This window comes from Symphalangus syndactylus, chromosome 4 (assembly GCF_028878055.3).
Source record: "Symphalangus syndactylus isolate Jambi chromosome 4, NHGRI_mSymSyn1-v2.1_pri, whole genome shotgun sequence".
In the NCBI taxonomy this organism is placed as follows: Eukaryota; Metazoa; Chordata; class Mammalia; order Primates; family Hylobatidae; genus Symphalangus; species Symphalangus syndactylus.
Window position 1 is genome coordinate 86,268,315 of NC_072426.2, and position 21,381 is coordinate 86,289,695.

Here is a 21,381-nt window from a genome sequence, read left to right on the forward strand (position 1 = left end):
CTAGCATAATGCCCAGCACGTAATGTTGAGTGTTTGTTACGTGAGTGATTGAAGGAATAATCCAATACATATCTGTCTTAAGTACAAAAGAATTCCAATATGGTAGTCTCACAGAGTCAAAAAAGCAGAATGTTTCAGGAAAGAGGGATTGATAAACAGTTTCAAATGGTAGTGAAAGTATTGAAAACTGACCTTTGAATTTGGCTTCTAGAAGGTCATTGGTTTCCATAGTGAAAACTTTTATAGCAAAATGGTTGGAGTAGAAGTGGTTGAAGACTAAAGGAGAAATGAGATGTAAGAAACAACAAAGTTTGTGGGGGTGGGGGGTTGGTTTTATTTTTAAAGATTTGTATCTGAGCGTGACAGTATGTATCTGTAGTCCCAGCTATTTGGGAGGCTGTGGCTGGATGATAGCTTGAGCCCAGCAGCTTGAGGCTGCAGTGAGCCATGATTGCGCCATTGCACTCCAGCCTGGGTGACAGAGCGAGACCCTGACTCAAAAAATAAAATAAAATAAAACAAAACAAAATAAAATAAAATAAAATAAAAATAAAGATTTGAAGCTAGAGGGAAGAAACCATTGGAAAAGAAAGCCAAAGATCTGATGGAGGCGAATTTATTATCACGGTAATGTTATGCATTTGATTTGCATATATCTAAGTATTCCCACCAACATTTTTTTTTTTTTTTTTTGAGACAGAGTCTCACTCTGTCACCCAGGCTGGAGTGCTGGAGTGCAGTGGCATGATCTTGGCTCACTGCAACCTCCCGGGTTCAAGCAATTCTCCTGCCTCAGCCTCCCTAGTAGCTGAGACTACAGGCTCGTGCCATCACGCCCTGGTAATTTTTGTATTCTTAATAGAGATGAAGTTTCGCCATGTTGGCCAGGCTGGTCTCAGACTCCTGACCTCAGGTGATCCTCCCACTTTGGCCTCTCAAAGTGCTAGGATTACAGGCGTGAGCCACCACGCCTGGCCCTAACCAACATTTCAAGATAATATATTTCTCCTTCCACTTGGGTTTGATATATTAATGTATTTTGAACTTGAAGGCTTTTGCTGTGCTATTTGGGGCCCCTAGTGGTAAATCTAATAATGACATGTAATAGAACAGCTAATATGCCAGTTATTCCTTATGCAGGTTATTCTTCCCATGAGGATTAAATGAGGTTGGAATATGTAGTTACAGCAATAATAGTGATTCTTAATCATTTTTTTAAAGAGAGGGTCTCACCAGGCACGGTGGCTCACACCTGTAATCCCAACACTTTGGGAGGCCGAGGTGGGTGTATCACTTGAGGTCAGGAGTTTGAAACCAGCCTGGCCAACATGGTGACACCCCATCTCTACTAAAAAAAACTAAAATTAGCTGGGCGTGGTGGTGGACGGCTGTAATCTCAGCTACTCGGTAGGCTGAGACAGGAGAATTGCTTGAACCTGCGAGGCAGGAGGTTGCAGTGAGCTGAGGTTGGGTCATTGCACTACAGACTAGGTGACAAGAGCAAAACTCTGTCTCAAAATAAATAAATAAATAAATAAATAAAGGGTCTCACTTTGTTACTCAGACTGAAGTGCAGTGGTGTGATCATGACTCATTTCAATGTCCACCTCTCAGGCTCAAGTAATCCTCCCACCTCAGCCTCCCTAGTAGCTGGGACTACAGGTGTTCCGCCACTATGTCCAGCTAATTTTAAGAAATTTTTTAGTTTTTAAATTTTTTTGTAGAGATGGTGGTCTTGCTATGTTGTCCAGGCTGGCCTCGAACTCCTGGTCTCAAGCGATCCTCACACCTCAGCCTCCCCAAGTGCTGGGATTACCAGTGTAAGCCACCATGGCTGGCCGAAAATGAGTAATTTTTTTTTTTTTTTTTTGAAATGGAGTCTCGCTTTGTCGCCCAGGCTGGAGTGCAGTGGCGAGATCTTGGCTACTGCAACCTCCTCCTCCTGGGTTCAAGTGCTTCTCTTGCCTCAGACTCCTGAGTAGCTGAGACTATAGGCACAGGCCATCACAGCTGGCTAATTTTTGTATTTTTAATAGAGATGGGGTTTTGCCATCTTGGCCTGACTGGTCTTGAACTCCTGACCTCAAGTGATCCACCCCCCTCGGTCTCCCAAAGTGCTGCAATTACAGGCGTGAACCACTGTGCTCTGCACAAAAATGAGTGTAATATAGTTAAACAAATGCCTCTTTTCCCATTCTTTACTAACTTGTTATTTAAATGGGGCACGTTTTTACAACATAAGAAATAAACAGGCCAGGCGTGGTGGCCCACGCCTGTAATCTCAGCACTTTGAGAGGCAGAGGCGAGCCGATTACTTGAGGTCAGGAGTTTGAAACCAGCCTAGCCGACATGGTGAAACCCCGTCTCTACTAAAAGTACAAAATTTAGCCGGGCATGGTGGCACAGACTGTAATCCCAGCTAATCAGGAGGCTGAAGCAGGAGAATTGGTTGAACCCGGGAGGTGGAGGTTGCAGTGAGCCTAGATGGCAACACTGCACTCCAGCCTGGGTAACAGAGCAAGACTCCATCTCAAATGAAACAAACATACTAAAAACCTATTTACTTGTTTGATGTGAGTGTGCTTAGCTCTATTTCCCTTAAAGAGAGTCTTTTTTTTTGAGATGGAGTCTCACTCTGTTGCCCAGACTAGAGTGCAGTGGTGCAATCTCGGCTCACTGCAACCTCTGCCTCCTGTGTTCAAGCGATTCTCCTGCCTCAGCCTTCAAGTGGCTGGGACTACAGGCGTGTGCCACCACGCCCAGCTAATTTTTTGTATTTTTAGTATAGACGGCGTTTCACGCTGTTAGCCAGGATGGTCTCCATCTCCTGACCTCATGGTCCACCCACCTTGGTCTCCCAAAGAGCTGGGATTACAGGTGTGAGCCACTGCGCCCGGCCTAAAGAGAGTCTTTAGGTGAAAAATTTTTGTGAATATTGTGATTTCTCCTTAATAATTTCTTGTGTATGAATTTTATATAATTAAATGGCGTATCAAAAAAATCACCTATGTTAATTATGTTTTTGACTCAGTTATATTTTCTTTTGGCACATTATTAATATCCATATGCAAAAATATACTGACAATATATTAATTTTGGATTTTTCATTTTTATCAGAAATCATGAGTGGAGGATCTCAAGTCCACATTTTTTGGGGTGCTCCAGTTGCTCCACTGAAAATGACAATATCACAAGGCACAGTTGCTCCACTGAAAATGACAATATCACAAGGCACAGCTTCTTTAATGTCTGTTGCTGACCCCTGGAAAAAAATTCAGCTTTTATACAGTCAACATTCTTTATATCTGAGGGATGAAAAACAGCACAAAAATCTTGAAAACTATGAAGTCCCAGAATCTATTGGTTCTCCAGATCTTAGTGGTCATTTCTTAGCAAACTGTATGAATAGACATGTTCATGTGAAAGATGACTTTGTACATTCTGTTTCTGAAACCCAGAATATAGAATCCCAGAAGATTCACTCCTCTAGACTGAGTGATATAACTAGCTCTAATATGCAAATACGTGGATTTAAAAGCACAGTTCCGCATTTAACCAAAGAAGAAAAGGATCAAAAGCTTCTCAGTGAAAATAAAATTATAGATGAACGGCCTAAACATCAGGCAGATATATGTGGTCAGAACTTTAACACAAATTTGTTTCAGTTAGGCCATAAATGTGCAGCTATATTGGATTTGGTTTGTAGTACTGAACAAATTAATATAGGGCCTGAAGTGGTACAAAGAGAGTGTGTGCCAACAGAATATCATGAAATACAAAATCAGTGTTTGGGATTATTTTCCTCGAACGCAGTAGATAATTCAAGGTCTGAAGCAGCAGTTAGGAAGGTCTCAGACCTTAAAATATCAACTGATACAGAATTTCTCAGTATAATTACCTCCAGCCAGGTTGCTTTTTTAGCTCAAAAGAAAGATAAAGGGCGGAGTCCTATAAATAAAGGGAATGTAAACATGGAGGCTGAACCAAAGGCAAGTTACCGGGAGATAAGAATACCTGAAGAGAATTCGATTCAGCTTGATGGTTTTACAGAAGCATATGAAAGTGGACAAAACCAAGCATATTCCCTTGAACTTTTTAGTCCTGTTTGTCCTAAAACAGGAAATAGCTGCATTCACATAAACTCTGATAAAGGTCTTGAAGAACATACAGGATCTCAAGAACTTTTCAGTTCTGAAGATGAACTGCCACCAAATGAGATACGTATTGAGTTGTGTAGCTCAGGAATACTGTGTTCCCAGCTAAATACCTTCCACAAAAGTGCTATTAAAAGAAGCTGCACCTCTGAAGATAAAGTGGGCCAGTCTGAAGCTCTATCTAGAGTCCTTCAAGTAGCTAAGAAAATGAAGTTGATTTCTAATGGAGGAGATTCTGCTGTAGAAATAGATCGGAGGAATGTGTCTGAATTTAAGGGTATTAAAAAAACATCATTAATAAAAAACTGTGATTCTAAAAGCCAGAAGTATAATTGTTTAGTCATGGTGCTATCTCCATGCCATGTGAAGGAAATAAACATAAAATTCGGACCAAATTCTGGCTCTAAAGTGCCTTTAGCAACAGTTACAGTAATTGATCAATCAGAAACTAAGAAGAAGGTTTTTCTGTGGAGGACTGCAGCATTCTGGGCATTTACAGTGTTTCTTGGAGATATAATTTTACTCACAGGTGAGGTCATTATGGTATAGTGATAGCTTATTTTATAAAGCTAAGTTTTGTTTGTTTTTGTTTTTCTCCCACTTAGTCTTTGAAGACTCAATCTTTAGTCATTTGCCTCTTCTGAGCTCAGCGTAATTGATCCCTTTATCGCATCTGCATTGTTCTCCTTCCCATTGTCCACTCTCCTGCCCATTGCCACTTCTGGGCCTCTGTTCTATCCTTCTGAGCTCTGCCCCTTCTTTCCACTTATCCCATCCTTTAATAAGCCTTCCCTAGTCAGGTGCAGTGGGTCATACTTGTAATCCCAGCACTTTGGGAGGCTGAGGCAGGAAGATTGCTTGAGGCCAGGAATTTGAGACCAGCCTTGGCAACATAGACCCCGTCTCTACAAAAAATAAAGTAAGTTTTGTGTGCCTGTAGTCCCAGCTACCCAGGAGGCTGACGTGGGAGGATTGCTTGAGCCCAGGAGGTTGAGGCTGCAGTGAGCTTTGATTGGGCTACTGCACTCCAGCCTGAGCAACAGAGTTAGACCTTTCTGCTTCTTTACCTAATGTCGAATAATGCTGTGCACATTGTGTTCTTACTGAGGGAACAGTTATTGATTTCTATTGCTTTATTTTACTATTAAAATTATATTAATTACACTTGGAAATATGGAAAGGAAAAAACTGGTATTATACCAACTTCATATAACCACCAATAGAGTTCTAGAGTGTTACCTTCCAGTTATTTTCTCTGTTCTCCTTAAAATGTGTGTGCATGTGTGTATATATCACACACAGAAGCTCATATTTATTGGGAGCTTAGTTTGTGAGACCCTGTTTTAGATTTTACATGCATATTTCGTTACATCAAGTATATGAGGAAGGTACTGATTTTTATCCCCACTTTTCAGTTGAGGAAGCTGAAGCCCAGAGAAGTAAAGTAACTTGTCCAATGTCATACATCTAGGAAGTGGCAAAGCTATAGTTTCTCCTAGACTCCAGAATTTATACTCTTACTATATAGTTGTAACCATAAAGAACATTTTGTTTTTTTAATTTTTAATTTATTTTTAATTTATTTATTTTTAAGAGACAGAGTCTTGCTATGTTGCCAAGTGCAGTGAGTACTCACGGGCACAGTCCGATTACTGATCAGCATGAGAATTTTTAAATTGTTATTTTTAATTTTTTGTTTGTTTGTTTAATAGGGACAGGATCTCACTGCATTACCTAGGCTGATCTCCAACTCCTGGGCTCAATTGATCCTCCTGCCACAGCCGCCCAAAGTGCTAGGATTACAGGCGTGAGCTACCGTGCCCATGGTATTTTTAACATGCCCTTGTTTCCAACCTGGACCAGTTCACCCCTCCTTAGGGAACCTGTGGTCCTCCACTCCCAGGAGGTCACTATATTGATGGCAAGCTTAGTGCAGACACCTGATGGCAGCTACAACTCTGAACTCTTGGGCTCAAGTGAGCCTCCTGCCTCAGTCTCCCAAGTAGCTAGGAATACAGGCACGCATGCCGCTGCACCCAGAGAGAATATTTAATTTTTTTTTTTTTTTTTGAGACAGAGTCTTGCTCTGTCACCCAGGCTGGAGCGCAGTGGCACAATCTTGGCTCACTGCAACCTCCGCCTCCTGGGTGCAGGTGATTCTCCTGCCTCAGCCTCTCGAGTAGCTGAGATTACAGGTGCACGCCACCATGCCTGGCTAATTTTTGTATTTTTAGTGGAGACGGTGTTTCACCATGTTGGCCAGGCTGGTTTCGAACTCCTGTCCTCAGGTGATCCACCCACCTCACCCTCCCAAAATGCTAGGATTGCAGGTGTGAGCCACTGTGCCTGGCCAGAATATGTTTTCACCGAACACACCTAACATTGTGTTACATGTTCTTTGTTGATTTAAAATTGACACACGGTGTATTAGAGCAGGAGGAAGTTGATTAAGCTTAATAAAATATCCAATGAAAGAATGTGATACAGAGGAGGTATTTAGAAAAAGAAAACTTCAAAGCAATATTGATAGTCCTACCAAATAATTTACAGGAGGAATGAGAACCTTAGCTAATGTACCTTGGTGTTCCTGTAGGATTGTCAAGTACAATCTTTTATAAAGAGGTAAACACAAGATTGTAATGAACAGGCTTAGCATAGCCACATCCCACTGGCAGCATTAGCTATTATTATTTATATGTGATTATATTATTGGAGGTTCAATTCACCTAACTCTCTGTTCTGATTCAGTGCTTGCTGAATACCTTTTTGCTTGTAATTTGGCTTTCTAGTTGTAGAGCTGCCCATAGCATGAGAACAGGCTGAAATACTATTTTTGGGGGCAATTAATGCCTCATTGTAAATGAAAAAAAAATTGCTTTTTTTTTTTCTTTAATTTGTTTCATTAATTGATTTAGTATGAGTTTATGTTGCAGTTGGAGTGTTAACAAAATTAAGTTTCCCAGACTGTAAAAGAGGGCTGGATCCTGGACCATGGTCATTTTACCAAGGCAATTAATGTCACCAGGGACCTCTCAGGGGCCTTTTCCTTTTTCCTAGGTAGGTGTAAACTCAACTCTGCAATCTCTGTATTTTTTCCTAACATCTCTATAGTTGTTAACAACTAGGTAACATTCTCTCTGGTGGCTTCAATGCAATTTACTTAACATTTTCCTATTATAAGACATTTAGATGATTTCTATGAACTTTTTTTAAAAAATCAGATTTTTTTGTCTTTTTAAGAAAAAGATGATCTAGTTCACTGATTTCTGAATAAGTTTCTTTTGTGTGGAACAGATGGAAACTTTGAGGAAAAAAAGAAATCTACACTGTTCTGTTGTCCTAATGAGGCAGTGAACTTAGATGGATAGCTTAGATAGTTCATACTACCTATTGATATATACCCCCAAACAGAAATATTCTTTTTTTTTTTTTTTTTTTGAGATGGAGTCTCGCTCTGTCGCCAAGGCTGGAGTGCAGTGGCACAATCTCAGCTTACTGCAACCTCTGCCTCCTGGGTTCAAGTGATTCTCCTGCCTCAGCCTCCTGAGTAACTGGGACTACAGGAGCCCGCCACCATGCCTGACTAATTTTTGTATTTTTAGTAAAGACAGGGTTTCACCATATTGGCCGGGCTGGTCTCAAACTCCTGACCTTGTGATCCGCCCACCTCGGCCTCCCAAAGTTCTGGGATTACAGGCGTGAGCCACCACGCCCGGCCCAAACTGAAAAATTTTAAGTAACAGATGTATTCCAGACCTTGTTGAATACCAACACAGTAGACAGTTTGCTATTATATCTTCTAGCAATAGAATGAAAAGATGCCAAAAATAAGGATTACCTAAGGGAGACTACTGACTAGAATTAGAAGAAGATGGGAGGCTTAACATTGGGAAACAACAGTGTTTAAAGGACAGACAGAATAAAGACTAGGAGTGGGGGCATGTCAGTGGGAGGGCAGGAAGGAGCCAGGAGGCCAGGGCGGGCTACCCATCCCCTCCATGCACCACTAGTGATTACCATGTCACTAATCCAACGTAGGCTTCACAGTCCTAGCTTTCAGAACGCTCTCCTTGAAATTTCTCATCTGTTCCTTTTTTCTGAAGAACATGCATCCTGAATGTTGGATCATGAAAAGTCTTGAATGCTGTACTAGCTCTTCCTGGCTAGGCAGTGGGGAACCACTGTTTTTTAGTAAGTCACCTGAATGATATATCACTCATTAATACTCTGGTAAATGATTCATTAACATTGTAAGAAATGGGTTGCAGGCAGGACAAGCACCTGTTGGGAGGGAAAGGAATGTGTGATGTAAAACAGTAGTAGTCGCAGGGCATGGGCACATTTAAGCAGCAAAGGGGTAGGTGGGGGCTTGTGGCAAGAAGTGGGAAGGGAGAGGCAAGATGACTTCAGATTTTAGTTTACTTGATTAGCAGCATAGTGTCAACAAATGAGTTGGGCACTATGAAAGGAAAAGCAGGTTTGGACATTGCTGAGTTTGGGGAGCCAATAGAATATCCAGGTGGGAATTTCCATCAGGCAGTTGTAGATAAAAGGTTCAAAAGCTGAGGAAAGGGTCTGGAATCTAAATCTGCAAGTAATCACTTGGAATTTATACATCCTTGTTTTTCTTTCCTATTATCTCTAAATTATTTCGCTATTGTTAATATATGTTTATACCTCTGACACTGTATGCTGATTAGATCCTGCCTTAGAGATAGCTCCCTTCCCCTCTTTCTCTTTATAGCTCACAAGTTTTGCTCTACTTACAATTGTTTCTACCTGTTGGTATGTTTAGTTCTACATGATTCTACTCTATCCGTCTTAGATACACAGCTCTCTCTTTCCAATTGGAAAATGTTCCCTACCTCCAAAGTCTTTCACTTTTAACTTCTATGGAAGATAATTATCATGCCATTTAGGGAAAAATAATCAAGTGTGTTAAGAATGCCTTATATTCAGATATATTTATAGTAGAAGGGACCAGTGCATACTGAATATTATTACTCTCCTAGGCACTACGACTTTGGAACCACTACTTTGCCCTCTGCTAAAAAAATTATTTTTAATTTATCAGAAATATACATGATAACATTTTCCTTATGTAAATAAAAACTATTAAACCTTTTTTATATAGAGCAGTGGACTTCCATACTGATATCGTTTGAATATAAAGAAGCAATTTTGTTAATTTACCTAGATTTAGATTTTAGATTTGCGGTTTTGTCATTTCGTGCCTTTAGGCAGGTTATTTAACCTATTTGATCTCTAGTTGCTTGGTATATGGGAGGCATGCATAATATTTTGCTGCGACTGGTAAGTTAACCACATTGTGAAGGAATTTATGGCGTGATCAGAATGTTTTTTCTCTCTCTAGATGTTGTTATTCATGAGGACCAATGGGTTGGCGAGACAGTACTACAATCAACATTTAGCAGTCAGTTATTAAATCTTGGGAGTTATTCATCTATTCAGCCTGAAGAATGTAAGGCACATTTTAAATGAAATAATATATTAGTGTTTAAAGTATAAAAACATACTAGGAAAGATTAGGGTTAAAATGGTTCTTTTACAAAATGTTTTCTAAACAGTTGGAGAGTATTGGTTTCTTTTCGTTAGTAAGAATGAAAATAGAATTTTAGGAAATGAACTTGTACATTGTAAATCACATTTATTTTAAGAAGTATTGGGTCTCATCTTTCGTTTTCTTAGGCAGTCAGTATAGTGGTGGTTCTTCAGCTTTTAGGGAGTCAAAGACCTCTTTGAGAATCTATAGACCATTTCTCCAGAAAACTGGACTTATGTAGATAGGCACAAAATTTACTTATAATTCTAAAGCATTCCATGGACCTCTGAAGTTCTTCTGTGGAACTTCTGAGCCTCTGATTAAGAATCCTTGAGGTAATAAAAATGGATTGGTCTCATATTCAGACAGCTGTGGTTTGAATCCTTATTCTCCTATCTCCCACTGCTAAGAAAAGCTATCTTCCTTCTTTAACGTCCAGTTTTCTCTTCTTTAAAAGAAGCTGTTTAATGAAGAAACTAGCAGCTATGTCCTTCTCGAGGAAATAAAATAAAATAAAATAAAGAAAGAAAACAAAGTAAGGGAAACAGTATAAACTTGTGGTTATGGTCACTGGATTCAGATAGACCAGGATTTGAATCCTGGCCCTCTTACTTCCAGTCTTTGTCTTTAGGCAAGTTATTTCACTTCACTATACCTCTGTCTCCTTTTCTGTGAAATGGAGATAAAAATACATACATACCTTATAGGGTTGTTATGAAGATTAAGTAAGGAAATGAATATAAGATGTTGAACCTGCACATAATGTAGTACTAACATAGTAAATATTAGAGGGAGAAATAATAAGCTAGCAAAATATATTTGATAAAATTCTGAAATATCATACAAGAAAATAGCTGGAGAAATATACCGATTATACAAGAAGATAACTGGAATAACAGGAAAGTTGTAGGATGTATATAGAAGACAGAGCATGGAATTCCTATCTTTGAATTCTTAAAGAAAGGCAGAGCAAGTAGAAGGGAAGAGCAACAATTAGAATAACAAGAACTGTGTTTGGAATGGGCAAGGTTTCATTATATACTAGGGTGGCCCATCAGCAGAAAATCAACTCTTGACATATTTCATAGACAACTAAAATAGAGTTCTTCATCTGTCCAATATATATTTATTATGTGTTGACATTGTTTCAGGCACTGTGCTTACTGTACACTGGGGGTACAATGGTGCCTGCCCTCCTGGAGCTTATGTTCTCATGTGGAAGACAGACCAAAAAAAATGAATGAAACAGACATATAAGTAAAATATTTGCAGGTGATAATGAGTGCTATGAAGGAAACTAACAAAGGGCTAAGATACAGAATGCCATGGTTCTAGTTGAGAAGGATTGATCATGGAGTAGAATCAGGGTTAGGAAGTTGTTACAATAGCTGCAGTTGAGAGATGACAGGAGGCCAATGGAGCTAAAGAGCTGAGATATATTCGTAAATAGAGTTAATAGGATTTTCTGATGATGTGGGTCTGGGGATGCGGGAAGAGGGACAATCTACTGCTACTGGATTACTGGTTTAAGTAACTAGGTAGGCTTTACTGGGAAAGACTGAGAGGGAACTGGTTTGTGGGGAAAAGGGCTATGTTTCAAGGCATGTTAAGTTTTAGGTATCTTTGAGATATTCAAGTGGAGATGTCATATAAGAACTGGAAACAAAGTTCAGGACTCAGAAGACAGGTTTAAAATTAAGAGGCAAATTTTAAAGTTATTAGCATACAGATAATATTTCAAATTTAAAAGTTTTTTAAATAATAAATATTATCTGTATAATTATAGAATCACAGGGGATTGTAAAAATAATACATAAAGTCCCATGAACTCTTCATCTAGCTTCTCCCAGTGGTGATATCTTATATAACTTTAGTACAATATCAACAACAGGAAATCAACATTTGTATAATAATATACTAGGATACTTTCCCTTTCAGTATCAATAAATATAGTATCAGCCTGGCACAGTGGCTTATGCCTGTAATCCCAGCACTCTGAGTGGCTGAGGCAGGAGGATTACTTGGGCCCAGGAGCTCGACACCAGCCCGGATGATATGGTGAAACCTCATCTCTACTAAAAATACAAAAAAATTAGTCAGGTGTAGTGGTGCACACCTATAGTTACAGCTACTGGGGAGGCTTAAGTGGGAAAGAAAGTTGAGGCTGCAGTGAGCCATGATTGTACCACAGCACTTCAGCCTGGGTGACCGGAGTCAGACCTTGTCTCAAAAAATTATTTTTTTCTTAAATAAATAAATATAGCATCAATACAGCATTATAATATGATTAAAACTATATCAATAAAATAGATATACTTAGTCCTAATGCCAGTGTCTTATTTAATAGAAAAGCACTCGAGGCATTGTCATTAAAACCAGGAAAAAGATAAGGATGTCCACTATCTCTGCAACTATTCATCTTATACTAGAATTATCAACCAATGCACTCAGACAAGAAGAGGCATCTGGTCTGGCGTGGTGGCTCACACCTGTAATCCCAGCACCTTGGGAGGCCAAGGTGGGCGGATCACTTGAGGCCAGGAGTTTGGGACCAGCCTGGCCAACATAGCAAAACCCTGTCTGTAGTAAAAAGATAAAAAATTAGCCAGGTGTGGTGGTGCATGCCTGTGGTCCCAGCTACTCAAGAGGCTGAGGCATGAGAATTGCCTGAACCTGGGAGGTGGAGGTTGCAGTGAGCACCACTACACTGCACTGCAGCCTGAGTGACAGCACGAGATTCTGTCTCAAAAAAAAAAAAGAAAGAAGAGGCATTTGAATGGATAAAGAAGAATGAAAATTATCTCTATTTGCAAATGCTCTGATAACATACCTGAAAACTCCAGGGAATCAAAGTTAAAACAAATTTAAATAATAAGATAATTCCTGTGATATATCCTGTGATATATCCTGTGACATAACAGGATATAACAAGATATATCCTGTGATATAACAGGATGCAAAATTAATGTTAAAAAATATCATTAGGCTGAGTGCAGTGGTTTACGTCTGTAATTCTAGCACTTTGGGAGATGAAAGTGGGTGGACAGCTTGAGCCCAGGAATTCAAGACCAGCCTGGGCTACAAAAAAAAAAAAAAAAAAGAAAAAGAAAAAAAAGCTGGGTGTGGTAGCACACACCTGTGGTCCCAGCTGTTTGGGAGGCTGAGGTAAAAGGATTGCTTGGCCCAGGCTGGGGGATGAGGTTGCAGTGAGCTGTGATTGCACCACGGTACTCCAGCCTGAGCAACAGAGCAAGGCCCTGTCTCAAAAAAAAATAATAATAGTAATTAGACTTAATATACACAAATAATAAATGGGCATAATGATAGTGAAAAACTCATTTACTATAGTAATAAAGAAGATTGTTCAAAATACAGTTAATAAGAAATATGCAAAACCTATATGAGGAAAAAATTTAAACACTCCAGAAAGAAATGAAGACATGAATAAATGGAAAGACATTCCCTGTTCTTGGATAGGATGACTCAACATTATAATGATGTTAGTTCTTCCTAAGTTAATATGTAAATTCAGTGTAGTTCCAATGAAAATATATATGTTATGGCATATAAAAGTTGATACTAAAGCTCATATGGGAAAACAGACATGCAAGAATAGCTAGGAAAAGACTGACAAAGGAAAACTACAGAGGAGGGGAACTAGCTTTACCAGATGTTAAAACATGCTATAAAGCCTCTGTAATTAAAACAGTGAAGTACTGATGCATGAATAGACAAGTAGACCAGTGGAACAGAGTAAGAAGATTAGAATTAGACCCACCTACGTATAGCAATTTAATATATGACAAAGATAGTATCTGGAATCAGTGAGATAAAGCTAACTTCTTAATGTGCTGAGACAACTGGGTAGCCATTTGGAAAAAAGGGAAAATTGGACACATATCTCACAACAGTAATAAACACCATATGGATTAATAATCTAAATGTAAAAAATAAAATCATGCAACAACAAGAAGGAAACCTGAATGAATCCTCTGTAATCTTGGTGTAGGGAAAGGCTTTTTCTTAATATTACTCAGAATCCAGGGGCAGTAGAAAATAAACTGATACATTTTACTATAGAAAAATACATTTTGCATAACCAAAACACCATAAACAAAGTCAAAAGACAACTGACAAACTTGGAGAAAATATTTGTAACATATAACAAAAGGCTAATATCCCTAATATATAAAGAACTTTTAAACCTTGAGTGACAAAGGCTGGGTGTGGTCGTTCACACTGGTAATCATAGCATTTTGGAAGGCTGAGGTGGGAGAATCACTTGAGCTCAGGAGTTTGAGTCCAGCCTGGGCAACATAGTTAGACCCTGTCTCTACAAAAAGTCAAAAAATTAGCCAGGTGTGGTGATGCATGCCTATGGTCCCAGCTACATAGGAGGCTGAGGCAGGAGGATTGTTTGAGCCCAGGAGGTCAAGGCTGCAGTGAGCTGTATTCATGCCACTGCACTCTAGCCTGGCAAAAGGGAAAATGTGAAAAAGAGATGAACAGTCAATTTTCAAAAAAAGATATAAAAATGGCTATCAAATATAACTTATTAGAGAAATTCAAATTAAAACTACATGGAGATACAATTTCTCACCTATCAGATTGGCAAAATTAAAAAAAAGACAGCACATTCTGTTGGTGAAACTGTGAGGTAATGTGTCCTCTTATACATTGGTGGTAGGAATGCAAATTGCTACAACCCTTGTGAAGGGATATTTGGCAATATCTAACAAAATTACTTATGTACTTATCTTTCAACCTAGCAATCCAACTTCTAGGAATCTACCCTGAAGCTACACCTCCAACAATATGAAAATACATATCACAAGGTTATTCATTGCAGTATTGTTTATAATTGCAAAATATATAGGAGAATGATTCAGTAAGTTATGGCACATTCACATAGTGGAACACTATGTACTATGCAGCTGTACAAAAAGAATGAAAAAGATCTCTATGAACTGATATGGAGTGATTCCCAGGACATACTGTTATGTACACCATATACACCATGGAATTCTACGCAGCCATAAAAAGGAATGAAATCAGGCTGGTGCAGTGGCTCATGCCTGTAATTCCCACACTTTGACAGGCTGAGGCAGGCAGATCGCTTGAGTCCAGGAGTTTGAGACCAGCCTGGGCAACGTGGCAAAACCCTGTCTCTACAAAAAATACAAAAAAATTAGTTAGGTGTGGTGGTGCACACCTGTGGCCCCAGCTATTTGGGAGACTGAAGTGAGAGGATCACCTGAGCCCAGGAGGTGGAGTTTACAGTGAGCTGAGATTGTGCCACTGCATTCCAGCCTGGGCAACAGAGTGACACCTTGTCTCAAAAAAATAAAAAATAAATAAATTGCAGCAACACAGATGCAGTTGGAGGCAATTATCCTAAGTGAGTTGAGGGAGGAACAGGAAACCAAATAACATGTATTCTCACTTATAAGTGGGAGCTAAACACTGGCTACTCATGGACATAGAGGTGGCAACAATACACACTGGGGACTACTAGAGGGAGAGGGTTGAAAAACTACCTGTTGGGTACTGTGCTCAGTACCTGGGTGACAGGATCACTTGTACCCCAAAGTTCAGTATCACACAGTATATCCAGGTAACAGACCTGCACATATACACCCGAATCTAAAGTAAAAGTTGAAAAGAAAAGACTTCTGTTCTTTCATCTTTTTTTTTTTTTTTTTTTGTTTTTTTTTTTTTTTGAGACGGAGTCTCGCTCTGTCACCCAGGCTGGAGTGCAGTGGCGCAATCTCGGCTCACTGCAAGCTCCGCCTCCCGGGTTCACGCCATTCTCCTGCCTCAGCCTCTCCGAGTAGCTGGGACTACAGGCGCCCACCACCACGCCCGGCTAATTTTTTTTTGTATTTTTAGTAGAGACGGGGTTTCACCGTGGTCTCGATCTCCTGACCTCGTGATCCACCCGCCTCGGCCTCCCAAAGTGCTGGGATTACAAGCGTGAGCCACCGCGCCCGGCCTGTTCTTTCATCTTTATAGTGAGGTGTTACATGTTTTACAAACCTAGTTCTGATAATGTGACAGGAATATAAATTTATCTTGAATATTATTAAATATATAAGTCAAAGATCAACACAGTGTTTCCATGAGGTAGACTTTTTTTTGGAATCTAAATAACCATGTGTTTCCATGTACATTTTTATGAATCAGGGACAAATATATAATTTGATGTCAGAGATGTTTTTGTTCCCCAAAAGCTCTATCTTGTTCATGAAAAACGAAGCCCAGAGAAGTTATGTACAAGTTCACAGAGCTTATTATTGATAAAACCAGAATTTGAATACAGCTCTTCTGATTCCAGATTTGCTGGAAATACTGTGAAAGAAGAATTCAGTCTGGTAGTATTACTTGTGGTTTTAATTTTTTCTTTGTAACTTTAGTTTGAATTTTATGTGTGTGTGAGCATCTGCATTTACTTTTAAAAACTTTTATTGTAAAAGCCTTCAAGCATATACAAAAGTGTAGAATACAAAGCATAATGAACTTAAGTACCTATTAGCCAGCTTATTAAAACATGGTCAGTCTTGTTTCACCTGTTACATCCCTTTTCTTTTACTGTCTAAAGAAAGGAAAGAGGAATCACAAATCAGTTTATGGACTCTGCTTTCTAAAAAGTACTTCAGTGTTTATTGCCAATATCTTATTTTGGTCAGCAATCAATCACGTCCTCAAGCATACTTCTCTTACGTTCAGAGAAATTAAAATTTAATCAGCAAAACTCATCAGCCTATACATTTAAAATATATGCATGTTATTGCACAGAAACTATACCTTAATAAAAAGTGAGAAAAAAATGAGACAGGAAAGAGAAAAACATTTAAAAGACATAGTAACTGAAGAATTAAATAACCAATCCAACACTTGAAAAATATTACAATGTAGCACATGCTGAAAAGCTCTCTGAGTTCAGGGAAAGAAACAGCACTGTGAATCTATAGTGGTCATCATTCTGTGTGGTATTGGGTAGGATGAGAAGACCGCCTTGCAGCTGGAAATTGGTGCGGACGGAGGCCTCGCTGTGGAAAGAGTAAGGCACACTCAAGGAAAGAACCAGTGAGGTGGCTCTGAGCCTGTTTCAGAAGGGAAGTCCCCAGGGGCTTGAGGAAGAATGGCAGAGGCTGGGATAGTTGGGAAAGGAGGATCAAATCAGACTCCAGGGATTGGGGAACCGACTGGCTGTTACAGGGTGGTGGAGTCAAAAAAGAACAGAAATTTTGTGTTTGGTTAATTGATAGAAAAATGATATTATTAACATAGTAAAGAAGTATGGGAACAGCAGATGTTTTTTGGGGATAGTAAATAATTCCATTTCCATTGATTAAACATATCGTTTATTTTTACATCTAAACTGATTCAAGACTTAGCTATTGTACGTTTTAGAGAAAACAAAACTATATTTTATATCTAATCATACTTTACAACATAAAATACAGTTCTAAAAAATATTGTTTGTCAAGAAAAATATTATGTTGCCATCTTTTGTCTGTATGTATGTTTTTTTTCCTTAGGTTCCAGTGTAGTTAGTGACGTTGTACTTCAAGACTTACTGGCATATGTGTCCTCAAAACATTCCTACCTCAGAGATCTTCCTCCGAGGCAGCCTCAGAGGGTAAACAGTATAGATTTTGTAGAATTGGAGCACCTTCAACCTGATGTATTAGTCCACGCAGTACTAAGAGTTGTTGATTTCACTATACTGACAGGTAAACATTTTGACTGCCACCTTAATTTTAGATTATGAAAAAAATTAAGATACAAGACCATCTTAGTGTACCATTTGGTTATCACTATATATGTATCATCAGCTATTAAAGTATGGTATCACATGTGATAGAGTAATACCAACTAAGATACTCATTTTCCTTTTCCAGAGGCGGTATACAGTTATAGAGGACAGAAGCAGAAAAAAGTTATGTTAACAGTGGAACAGGCCCAAGATCAACATTATGTGCTTGTATTATGGGGTCCTGGAGCAGCCTGGTACCCTCAACTTCAAAGGAAAAAAGGTAAATACACCAAAAAGCATTTAACCTATTTATATTTCGGTAAATGATTAATGTTTATGAGCCCAAGATGGAGAAAATCTTAAGAGATGAGACAGCATTTGAAATACAAATGATCATGATTGAATATTCTTCTGCAAATTTCTTCTGTTAAAATTTTGTACCTCTTGTAGCAATTCATTTATCTAATAAGTCTTCATTAATTAATGGTGGTGAAATAAAGGCTTAAATTTATTCTCAGATATACTACTTTACCTTTTTAGTGAAGATCTTACCTCCTTCAAATAATGTTCTTTAAACACTTAATTCTGGAGAAGCTTCTACAATTTTTTTTCAGCCAAAGTACTCTGATAAATAAACGCTATGATTATAAGGCAGATGTCAGGGGAGTTACCTTAACTCTTTCAAGTCACAATTACTGTTCAATAAATTACTGTTTCATATTTTTATTATACTTGTTTTAAAAGCATGCACTGTTAGCCATCCCTAGAATGTTCCATGTTAAAATATGACCCATGATTACATTTTTCTTTAAAGCATAAATTATTTCTGGTATAATGAATTAAATGGAATTGATGTTTCATTAAAATAGTATAGTATCTTCCCTTTGCTATTGTGAAATCCTTTAGTTGTAACAATCAAAGACAGTTTCATTCGTGGCTTATGAGTTATTTTTCCCTGCTAAATTAATTTAGAGATTGATTCAGTATATTATTATTTTTTACCTGAAAGAGTTAATGTCTCTCCAAACTTCTGCCTTCCAAATAGTTATTTGTAGATAGAATCTGTCACATTGTCTCTCTTAATCATTAATAGCTATGACTAGGATTTGAGATAAGTCTAACTTTGGACTTTTATGTTAAGATCAAACAGGGACAGATGTTTGGTTGAGCAAGCTGACAAACATGTATTAGTGATAGACTAACTACGATCATTGACCACCATAGCCTGGCTGAGAACATGAGTCTAGTGCATGCTACACAAGAATGTAGGTCACAAGTATAGTGGAGCTGTAACAAAGCAGATTGCTCCATGTTTAATGTGAATATTCTTTGAAAATTAATAGTTTTTTGGTTAATAGAAGAGAAATTACAGTTGTCTCTAGGTGATTCTATGGTGTTTAGGTTAGTATTGAAAACATATGAATCCAGGAATTAAGATGTTTGTTGTTCTTTGTACATTCATTCATCCAGCCCCCCTTATTTATAACCATCATTTTAAAGTTTTAACATCTACTTCAATACCTCACATCAGTTTTTTAAGATAAAAATACCAATTTTGAAGGATTACTTAAGTAATTCTATTTTCCTGATTTTACTTTTCTTTTCAAGAGACCAGCCCCATTTCCAAATTCCCAGCAAAGAGAATCTGATTGCCCAGAGTAAATTTGATTCAAAAAACTGTGATCAAAGGTCAGGAGATCGAGACCATCCTGGCTAACACGGTGAAACCCCGTCTCTACTAAAAATACAAAAAAATTAGCCGGGCGTGTTGGCGGGCGCCTGTAGTCCCAGCTACTCGGGAGGCTAAGGCAGGAGAATGGCATGAACCCGGGAGGCGGAGCTTACAGTGAGCCGAGATCGCGCCACTGCACTCCAGCCTGGGCAACAGAGCGAGACTCTGTCTCAAAAAAAAAAAAAAAAAAAAAAAAAAAAAACTGTGATCAGGAAGACAGGGTCACACAATACAAATATGAGAGCTTGAGCTTATTTCAGTGGATGGGAAAACAGTTAAGGGAATCATTTGTGGTCTGGGTGAATACATAAAGATATTCATTACCAAAAATGTGTATGTTCATTAGCTTAGAAAGATATATGTAATATATTATTTAGTTTAAAAAGTAGATTATAGGCCAGGTGTGGTGGCTCACGCCTGTTAACCCAGTACCTTGGGAGGCTGAGGTGGGTGGATTGCTTGAGCCCAGGAGTTCAAGTTCTCATCTTAAAAAAAATAAAAATTAAAAAAAATTGGATTGTAAAACTTCACGTATAGAAAATATATTATGTTAACATATAATAAATATTTTTATGTTTATATAAGTTAATACATAAAAATTTTCAAGAAAACCCTTTATATATAATAGTATCTCATTTTAATAAAAATATATCTATAAGTATGTATGTACATTTGAAAATCTGGAAATATGTATGTATACCAAAATGCTAGCAGTGGTTGTTTCTGTATGGTAGTATTATGTGTGCTTTAATTTTTTCTTTATACCTTTAGTTTGAATTTTATGTGTGTGTGAGCATCTGCATTTACTTTTAAAAACTTTTATTATAAAAGCCTTCAAGCATATACAAAAGTAGAGAGAATACTAAGCATAAGGAACTTTTTTTTTTTTTTTTGAGACAGAGTTTCATTCTTGTCACCCAGGCTGGAGTGTAGTGGCCTGATCTCTGCTCACTGCAACCTCCGCCTCCTGGGTTCAAGTTATTCTCCTGACTCAGCCTCCCAAGTAACTGGAATTACAGGCATGTGCCACCACGCCCAGCTTATTTTTGTATTTTTAGTAGAGACGAGATTTCACCATGTTGGCCAGGCTGGTCTCCAACTCCTGACCTCAGGTGATTCACCCACCTCAGCCTCCCAAAGTGCTGGGATTATAGGCATGAGCCAGCCACCATGCCTGGCCAGCATAATGAACTTAGGTACCTATTAGCCAGCTTATTAAAACACGGTCAGTCTTGTTTCACCTGTTACCTCCCTTGTCTTTACTGCTTAAATATTTTACAATAAATATATTTTATTTTATAATTAAAAATAAAATTAAAACCTTGTGCTTTTTAAAATAAAAGAATAGTTAATGTTTGGAAAATCTAGCTAACAATGTGAGAAAAAATAGAATTAAATTTATACTTTATGTTTGTGCCAGTGTAAATTTCAGATACATTAGAGATTTAAATATAAAAATAATGAAACAATGAATAGTAGAAGAAAATATAGGCAAAATTATTTGTAATGCAAAGGTTGGTAGGGTAAATAAAATCCAGCAACAAAAACTATTATACATAAAAACCACCATGTACAAAATTGAAGGGCAGCCAAAAAAAACAGAAAAAAAATTGCATTGTCAGAAAATAATGCAGTAAGCAAAAGACACATATCTATAGAGATAAATGGGGAAAGGAAATGAGTAGGCAAGTCCACAAAGAAGAAATAAAAATGGCCCATAAATATATGGAAAAATTGTTCTTTTTTTTTTTTGAGACAGAGTCTCGCTCTGTCGCCCAGGCTGGAGTGCAGTGGCGCAATCTCCGCGCACTGCAAGCTCCGCCTCCCGGGTTCACGCCATTCTCCTGCCTCAGCCTCTCCAAGTAGCTGGGACTACAGGCGCCCGCCAACCACGCCCGGCTAATTTTTTGTATTTTTAGTAGAGACGGGGTTTCACCGTGGTCTCGATCTCCTGACCTCGTGATCCGCCCGCCTCGGCCTCCCAAAGTGCTAGGATTACAAGCGTGAGCCACCGCGCCCGGCCGGAAAAATTGTTCTTACAAGTAATTGAAAACACACAAAGTAATGATGATAGATGATTTTTCTTTTAAGAAATTGGTAGAGAAGATATGGGAAAACAGCTACTGTCATCAGCTATTGGAAATGCAAACTGGCAGAACCTTTCTTGAGGATA

At 38.4% G+C, this 21,381-nt stretch overlaps 1 protein-coding gene across 25 annotated transcripts in view; it reads left to right on the forward strand.

Moving 5' to 3' along the window:
* Positions 1–21,381, forward strand: part of LOC129480896 (shieldin complex subunit 2) — a 146,513-nt gene that overhangs the window by 106,479 nt on the left and 18,653 nt on the right. For 8 of the 25 annotated variants that reach the window (XM_063638096.1, XM_063638085.1, XM_063638087.1 and 5 more), the window contains 4 exons: positions 3,118–4,683; positions 9,529–9,636; positions 17,259–17,453; positions 17,622–17,756. In XM_063638096.1, coding sequence (XP_063494166.1) covers positions 3,118–4,683; positions 9,529–9,636; positions 17,259–17,453; positions 17,622–17,756 — 2,004 coding nt within the window. Of the gene's footprint in view, positions 1–730; positions 841–2,796; positions 2,916–3,117; positions 4,684–8,201; positions 8,346–9,528; positions 9,637–17,258; positions 17,454–17,621; positions 17,757–21,381 lie in introns of those variants that run through there. The other 17 variants (XM_063638105.1, XM_063638106.1, XM_063638104.1 and 14 more) reach the window with 7 other exon arrangements.